The sequence below is a fragment of the Anas platyrhynchos genome, chromosome 34, assembly GCF_047663525.1.
Source record: "Anas platyrhynchos isolate ZD024472 breed Pekin duck chromosome 34, IASCAAS_PekinDuck_T2T, whole genome shotgun sequence".
NCBI classification, from domain to species: Eukaryota; Metazoa; Chordata; class Aves; order Anseriformes; family Anatidae; genus Anas; species Anas platyrhynchos.
In genome coordinates, this window is record NC_092622.1 from 3,217,810 (window position 1) to 3,226,506 (window position 8,697).

Genomic DNA, 8,697 nt, shown 5'->3' on the forward strand with positions numbered 1-8,697 from the left:
GTTTGTACACATTATTATTAGTAGTACTATTATCATCATTTTTGTGGTGTAAATGCCTGACGTAACTAGGAAAATAAAACTAACATTCACATTTTTAAGGAAAAGGTACACCATTGAAGAGGCTTTCAGGGTAGGGCATAACTGAGCGTTCCCTAGGCTCCCAACCTTAGATGCTATCGCGCTGGGGAAACTTGGTGTGCTAGCCCTAAGGAACACCACAGAGTGTAGAGTGGAGTGGAGACACCACGGCTAGGCTCTGTAATCAGGTGGGGCCTCGATTGTTCTTGTGCACAAAGCTGCACTTTTTGCCACCCTAAGCCAAAGACCTGTCATGTTTTGACAAATGCTGTACCCTAGTGTACTTTTTGCTCATTATAATATCATTATAATACCAAAACACACCTCCATCCCAAAAGCTACCCGCCTCCAAGGTGCAACCACCCCTCACTGAGCATACGCTCTGAATTTCTCGGAGCCTATTACTTTAAACGGAGACGGGAAAACTTTACACTAATCATAACTAAGATATGCTTGACTAGAGCCACTCAAGCTCCACCTAAAAGATAGAAAATAATATAAATTGGCCCAAGAGAGAGGGGATGTTAGGGAAGATACCACCGTCAGGGGAGATACCATCCCGAGGACATACAACATCCTTAGGACCTCCTGACTCCTGGGATCAGTCAACAGGCTGAGCCTCTCTTCCCCCCCCATTGGGACGCCTTTGGGTGAGATCTGAATATTTGCTTATAAATCTCTATAGAGTCTTTGATCCTTTTAATGCATTTATTTCTAGGCTGCGCACCTGTAACACCTGTAATACCTGTAACATCTATAACACCTGTATAACATCTGTAACACCTATAACACCTGTGTATTTCATGCCTACTAGCTTGCTTTTGCAGATAGTCACTATCACCAGCAATCCAAAAGAACCTGATTATCTGTTGCTGTAATAAACCATACTTGATTGCATTGTGATAGCTCTCATTAAGTGCAACTAGGGTGAGGGTGGTTATCCGTGATAGTTCAGTGTTCTGAATCTTACCAGACCCCCAGACGGTTAATGCATTTTTGGTGAATGTCTGAACGGACCCCCAGGTGGTTAATACGTTTTTGGTGAATGTCTGAACGGACCCCCAGGCGGTTATTACGTTTTTGGTGAATGTCCGAACGGACCCCCAGACCGTTAATGTGTTTTTGGTGAATGTCTGACTAGACCCCCAGGCGGTTAATGTGTTTTTGGTGAATGTCCGACTGGTTCAGTACTCTGAATCCAACCGGGCCCGTAATGGTTAATCAGCTACACCCCTTTAACGCGACAGTAAAATTGGCGTAGTCGGCAGGATTGCTATGGGTAAACTACTGCAAAAATATAAATGTGCCCCTTCCCAGGCAGGGAAGGAGTTTTCTCAAAAGTTTTGGAAAGATGAGGAGAAAGTGGTAGAGCGCATTGAGCAGTGTCAGGCTTCACGAAAGATTGGTCAAAGAAAGGGTAAAGGTGCAATTTGTGCTGTGTTAGGAGCTTGTTTGTCTTGTGCTCGGCAAAAAGCTAAGGAAACTCCTGCTCCCAAACTGATCTCTGATGCGGAACATACAGCTTTGAAATCAGAGATTGATGTGTTGAAGTCATCATTGGCCTTTGAAAGGGAGACAGGAAAAACATTAGGAATCAGAGTGGATAAACTTTTGGATGAAAATGATAAACTTGTGCATGAGAATAATCATCTTAAACAATTGCTGGAGAGGGTTAGTCATCTGTTAAATAAAGTACAGCCTTGTGCTCCGGTCAAGCAGATTCGTAGATTGCTGCATAGTGTAGAGCCTGAAAGCTGGGACAGTGATTTCTGGTCTGACAGTGATGACGGTGTTGAAGAGATTTCTGATTCTGAACCCCAATCCATTTCCTTGAGACCTTTGGTTAAGACTGAGACTACTGTTGATGATAATGATGAAATCCGCACTACTGTGTGAACGATTCCGTTGCCACCAGCAGAGTTGGTTAAAATACAGGAGAAGTTCTCAAGGTGGTCAGGGGAATCAGAAGTTGAGTATGTTTTTGGTGAATGTCTGACTGGTTCAGTACTCTGAATCCAACCGGGCCCGTAACGGTTAATCAGCTACACCCCTTTAACGTGACAATTGTATTATTATTACTATTATTATTATTATTATTGTTATTGTTATTGTTATTATTGTTATTATTATTTTCCTGTCTTATTAAACTGTCTTTATCTCAACTCACGGGCTTCACTTTCCATTTCTCTCCCCCGTCCCAGAGAGGGGAGGGGGGAGGGTGAGCGAACGGCTGTGTGGAATTTAGCTGCCAGCCGGGTTAAACCACGACAATGTATCACCCAATCATCTTATATACCTACAGAACTAGGCTTTCTGTGTGGATAAAGAGAATAAAGAATCCATGAGAACTTCAGTGGTCTCAGATGCTATCTCTTCCCATCTCCTCTGGAGCTGCTGCCATGCAGAGGAGCACCTGGATGTCCCGGTTCATGACATGTTGACCATGAGCCAGCAGCGTGCCCAGGTGGCCAAGAGGGCTAATGGGATACTGGCGTGCATTAAAAGGAGCGTGGCCAGCAGGTCAAGGGAGGTGATCCTTCCCCTCTACCCTGACCTGGTCAGGCCTCACCTGGAGTACTGTGTCCAGTTCTGGGCTCCCCGGTACAAGAAAACCAGGGATCTCCTGGAAAGAGTCCAGCAGAGGGCCACAAAGGTGATACAGGACCTTCCCTGGGACACCCCCTGCTCCTCTCTCCCACCAGCACGGCCTCTGCCCTCAAGCCCCCAGTGTCCCCAGCATGAGCTGCCTCCTCTGCAGGCAGAGCTGCAGCACAGGAGGGTCTGCTGAGTGTCCGGCTGTCCCTCCCTGGCCTTGTCTCCCCTGGTAGCAGCACGCTGACATTCCTGCTGACTTCACCTGGCCATGCTGCTGTTGTTCTTGTTCCCAGGCTGGCTGGGGATGGGGGTTTCACATGCCCATGGAGTGAGCCCTTGGTGTGCTTGGGTGAAGGGGAGTATAGGGACAGGGTGGAGGGTGTGGAGATGGGCACTTTAAGCCTGGATTCCTTTGCTCCCAGCAGGGTCCAGGTTCTGTAGGCACTGGAACAAGCACCATAGGGAAGCGGTCACAGCACTGAGGCTGTCAGAATTCAAGAAACATTTGGACAACCCTCTCAAGTACATGGACCAATATTTGGGAGTTCATGTACAGATTTGGGGGTGGGATTTGAGGATCCTTGTGGAAACCTTCCAAGTCAGGATATTCTATGATTCTATGGCTCTATGAACCTGTTGCCTAACTGTCGTGGTTTAACCCGGCCGGCAACTAAACACCACGCAGCCGTTTGCTCACCCTCCCCCCTCCCCTCTCTGGGACGGGGGAGAGAAATGGAAAGTGAAGCCCGTGAGTTGAGATAAAGACAGTTTAATAAGACAGGAAAATAACAATAACAATAACAATAATAATAATAATAATAATAATACAATGATGATAATAGTACTACTACTAATAATATGTACAAACAAGTGATGCACAATGCAATTGCTCACCACCCGCTGACCGATGCCCAGCCTAACCCCAAGCAGTCCGGCCCCCTCCCCCGGCTAGCCACCCCTATATATTGTTTAGCATGACGTCAGATGGTATGGAATACCCCTTTGGCTAGTTTGGGTCGCCTGTCCTGGGTCTGTCCCCTCCCAGCTCTTACTGCACCCCCAGCCTGCCTGTTGGCAGGACAGAGCAAAAGGCTGAGATGTCCTTGGCTTGGTATAAGCACTGCTCTGCAACAATTAAAACATCGGGGTGTTATCAGCACTCTTCTCATCCTAAGCCAAAACACAGCATTCCACCAGCTACTAGGAAGAAAATTAATTCTGTTCTAACTGAAACCAGGACATACATTTAAAAAATTATAATAGACAGGATGCCATGAATAGAATTCAATCAAAATCACAATTTTAAGAGATAATATTGATAATAATAAAAAAAGTGCAAGTTAATGTACTAAGAGATTGTTCAGATAACCTGTGTGTCCATTTAATATTATAGGCACACTATTGATGCCAAAGAAACATGTATCCAATGAGTTTCCACAAGGTGTCCTTGAGCTCCTGGTTCCTCATGCTGTAGATGAGGGGGTTCACTGCTGGAGGCACCACCGAGTACAGAAATGACACCACCAAGTCCAGGGATGGGGAAGAGATGGAGGGGGGCTTCAGGTAGGCAACCAAGGCAGTGCTGAGATTCAGAGAGACCACAGCTAGGTGAGGGAGGCATGTGGAAAAGGCTTTGTGCTGGCCCTGCTCAGAGGGCATCCTCACTACAGCCCTGAAGATCTGCACATAGGACAACACAATGAAAACAAAACACGCAAATGCTAAACAGAGACTAACTACAAGAAGCGCAACCTCCCTGAGGTAGGCATCTGAGCAGGAGAGCCTGAGGATCTGGGGGATTTCACAGAAGAGCTGGTCCACAGCATTGCCGTGGCAGAGGGGCAGGGAAAACGTGTTGGCCGTGTGCAGGACAGCATTGAGAAAGCCATTGCCCCAGGCAACTGCTGCCATCTGGGCACAAGCTCTGCTGCCCAGGAGGCTCCCATAGTGCAGGGGCTTGCAGATGGCAACGTAGCGGTCATAGGCCATGACGGTGAGGAGGGAATACTCTGCTCCAACCAAGAAAAGAAAAAATAAGACCTGTGCAGCACACCCTTGATAGGAGATGGCCCTATTGTCCCAGAGGGCATTGGCCATGGCTTTGGGCAGAGTGGTGGAGACGGATCCCAGATCAAGGGGGGCAAGGTTGAGGAGGAAGAAGTACATGGGGGTGTGGAGATGGTGGTTACAGGCTACAGCGGTGAGGATGAGGCCGTTGCCCAGGAGGGCAGCCAGGTAGATGCCCAGGAAGAGCATGAAGTGCAGGAGCTGCAGCTCCCGCATGTCTGCGAATGCCAGCAGGAGGAACTTGCTCACAGTGCTGCTGTTGGACATTTTTCTGGTTCTGGGCATGGGGGGGGAGAAGGGAGTAAGAAAATAAAATAGAATTATCTGACTAGATCTAATTCCTTTTGGGGCCGTCAAGCAGACATTTGGCAGGTCCTTCTCATGAGTTCTGACTGATGCTGTCTGAGGATGTCCATGGGATCAGGAGGCTCTGCTCTAGTCAATGCAGGAGTCCTCCTCTACAGCAAGTGGTAAAAGGGAACATACAGTAATTCCAGATTCAATTCATTCCTGATATCAGAAGATTATTCACATTTTTGTTCCCAGTTCACCTAACTGCAGAGCAGGGCTGTGAGGATTCCTTTTTTGAATATATTTATATTCTTGCTGCATTCCATAGGAAATCTTGTGGATTCTCATATACAAAGGGACTGTTCTTTTAGTGCAGACACCTTCAAAGGGGATAGCCAGTCTGACTGTCAGTGCTAGTCTCTTCTGCTGTTATCTCATTGATCTGCAGGACAATTAGACTTAACCTAAAAATAACCGGCATACTGTTGAGAGCAGAAGAATCCAGACACAAAGTGCACATCTCCACAACCCCCACCCTGTCCCCATACTCCTCTTCCCCCAAGCACACCAAGGGCTCACTCTGTGGGTATGTGAAACCCCCATCACTAAGCAGTCTAGAAACAAGATCAGCAGCAGCATGGCCAGGTGGAGAAGTCAGCAGGAATGTCAGCGTGCTGCTGCCATGGGAGACAAGGCCAGGGAGGGACAGCCGGACACTCAGCAGACCCTCCTGTGCTGCAGCTCTGCCTGCAGAGGAGGCAGCTCCTGCTGGGGACACTGGGGGCTTGAGGGCAGAGGCCGTGCTGGTGGGAGAGAGGAGCAGGGGGTGTCCCAGGGAAGGCGCCTGCCCTGCAGAAGATGGCAGGGAGGTGCCTGAGCCCTCCCTTGCACAGCATTTCTGGCAGCAGCTCCCTCTCACCGCCTGCCCATGTTCCTTCAAGAAGCCAGTTCAGTGTCAGATCAGTTAAAACCTGAGGGGAGCACAAATATGATGTTGGTGATGTATTTAAGGTGAGGTAGCTGAAGGGACTCTATGAAGTTCATCGCTTCCATACTGATATCTCAGTGCCATGCTCTAGGAGTCTCAGTCTCCAGTACAATCCTGACAACAAATTACCATGAAACCTGCCTCCCCTCCACTGCAGGATTCTTCAAGCACAGGCTACAGAAAATGTCTTGCCTTTCAGGTAGACCCTGCTTTGGTCTTCCTCTTGAACAATCCAACCAGAAATGACATTCTCTAAAGCATCTTCTACTCCTCACTGGAGAAACAGAGAGACCCATCCTGACAGATGCTATCAGCCATTGGATGTGCCAGCTGTAGAAGACCCCTCTGGCAACCCCACCTGCATGGTCCTGCTGCCAGAGACTCACAGTGTCAAGAGCCTGCAGTTGTGTCCTGCCACATGCTGCCCTCTGTTGTTGTGCTCCTCACTGCCTCCAAGCCCTCTCTCCTTCTCTCCTCTCCCTGTGCCACCTGCAGTCAGAGCCCCCAGCCCTTCTGCGCTGTGCAGAGGAGCTGCTCCTGGGCACAGCTGTCTCTCTGCAGCGCTGCCCGCTTGCCAGGAGCTCTCTCTGTCCCAGGAGCCTAGCCCAGCTTGGCAGCACAGCACCCGACCATGGCATCGCTTGCTCTGTGCCCTTGGGCTCCCTTGAGGTGTCCCCAAGGCCTCAGGGCTGACAGCTCCTGCGGGCAGCAGGGTCTCTCCTGGGGTGTGGTGTTTGAAGCAGACCGAAGTCATCACCGACTGCCCTTCTCTGAACACAGGAGAGATGACTTTTACAAGGGTGATTTGTGCTTTTAGACTGTGATTGTCAAACATGCTGTGCTTCAACCTGGTGGGCAGCTCAGTACCACACAGCAGTTAGCTCATACCAACCCTCCCAAATGATGATGTGTTGAGGTAAGGGCAGTTTTAGTAGTAGTAGTAATAGTAGTAGTAGTATTTCTGTTTGTTGTTGTTGTTGTTGTTGTTTTGTTTGTTTGTTTGTTTGTTTATGTACAAAGCAAGTTAAGCACAGTGAAATTGCTCAGTACTGACTGATATCCAGCCTGTCCCCTGGTAGAACATTGTGGTAAGCATCTGCACCTGCTCTTCTTTGACCTTCAACAACTCTACAGATGGAAGGGTCCTCCCAGAGACTGGGCAAGGTAGACAACTCTTTAATATCCTCTGTCCCCAAGGAAGCTATCCCAAAATCCCACCTGTACCCTTTTGGATCTTTGAAGTACCCTCTCGTGGGGAAGTCTATGTCAAGGTTTCATAGATCAACGTTCTTCTCCCTCCTTTCTTTTCTGGGTAGTAGTTCTTTTCCATTCTTAGGAGCCTGATTTTCACATCCATTGTTTTCTCCTGCATATAGAGGCAACGGATCCTGGCACAGGTTGATGCTCTGGCCTAGCAAGATCAGAACTGGGAGTCTGGTCTAGTCTCCAGACTAGACCTGGGGCCTGTCCCAGGGGTTGGAGTGGCACTGACTGAGGCTCAGTGAGCACAGACTGAGTCCCAGCACATTCCAGTGATTTGTGTCCCTTTGGAATTGCCAAGGTGGTAACACCTCCTTTTCAAGCATTTCTACAGCTTTAAGGATTCTGCACTTGCTCTGGGGTGAAGTTCCAAAGCATTGGAGGTGCCCACTGCTCTAGGTGCCTGCCCATATCCTCCCATGCTCTCTGCCACTCCTAACTCTCCTGCCTTGGGGCAGGTCTCTGGAGGGCATTCTTCAAGAGTTGTTTATCCTTAAACAAAAGCTGAAAAACAATTAACAAGAGGACCATCCCAAGGATATTCAAAGCCTTGCAGAGCTAGTGTAATTAGCCTGGAGGAGAAAGGGGAGGTGAAGGAGAAAGGGAGAGTGAATAAGTGGAGAAGTGTCCCTCCCTTTTCTCCCCCTAGACTGGCTGCCTAAAGCAAAAAAGTCAAGAGTGTAATGCTTAATAGTTTCTAAGTGATGGTTCCTGAGGTATGGAGGTGATGGCAATGCTCAGTACAAATAACATATTTGTCACATGACCAGTAATTTTACAGACTCATAAGCCAGCATTACACAACAGAGCAAACTACCTTTAAACCAACCCCAGAAATGATAAACAGCACAGCAGGAACACATGCAGCAAGTAATGTGCTATACAACACATTTCTGAAAACAAGCCCAACAGACTTGAGATCCAAAACATCGACACTGTGATCAGCAACTATTAAACTGGTCTAATGCTTATAACAACTTGATTTTAGCACTCTCTGGTAAGATCTGTCATTATCTCAACCCTTTGTGCCCCACACTGGGTGCCAAAAAGACTGCTGTGGTTTAACGTGGCAGTTCGAATACATGGAATTATTTGAACGAGTCCAGAGGAGGGCAACAAAGATGATCAAGAGGCTGGAGCATGTCTGCTATGAAGGCATGCTGAGAGAACTGGTACTACTTAGCACCGGAGAAACCTTAGAGCAACCTTGCAGTACTTAAAGAAGACCTACAGGAAAGCTGGGGAGACAGTCTTTGTCTGAGAGTGTAGTGATAGGACAAGGAGTAATGACTTTAAACTAGAAGAGGGTAGGTTTAAATTAGATATATGGAAGAAATTCTTTCCTCTGAGGATGGTGAGGCACTGGAACAGGTTGCCTGGAAAAGCTGTGAATGTCCCATCCTTGGAAGTGTTCAAGG

General features: G+C 48.0%; 1 protein-coding gene across 1 annotated transcript; it reads right to left on the reverse strand.

The window, feature by feature from the left end:
- Positions 1-4,071: 4,071 nt before the first annotated feature.
- LOC140000864 (olfactory receptor 14A16-like) lies at positions 4,072-5,007 on the reverse strand. Its single transcript, XM_072031832.1, has one exon. The coding sequence runs from the start codon at positions 5,005-5,007 to the stop codon at positions 4,072-4,074; it is 936 nt and encodes a 311-aa protein (XP_071887933.1).
- Between the last annotated feature and the right edge of the window lie 3,690 nt (positions 5,008-8,697).

Excerpts from the sequence above, each read along its gene's own strand:
- LOC140000864 (XM_072031832.1), bottom strand. The coding sequence starts at position 5,007 with ATGTCCAACAGCAGCACTGTGAGCAAGTTCCTCCTGCTGGCATTCGCA.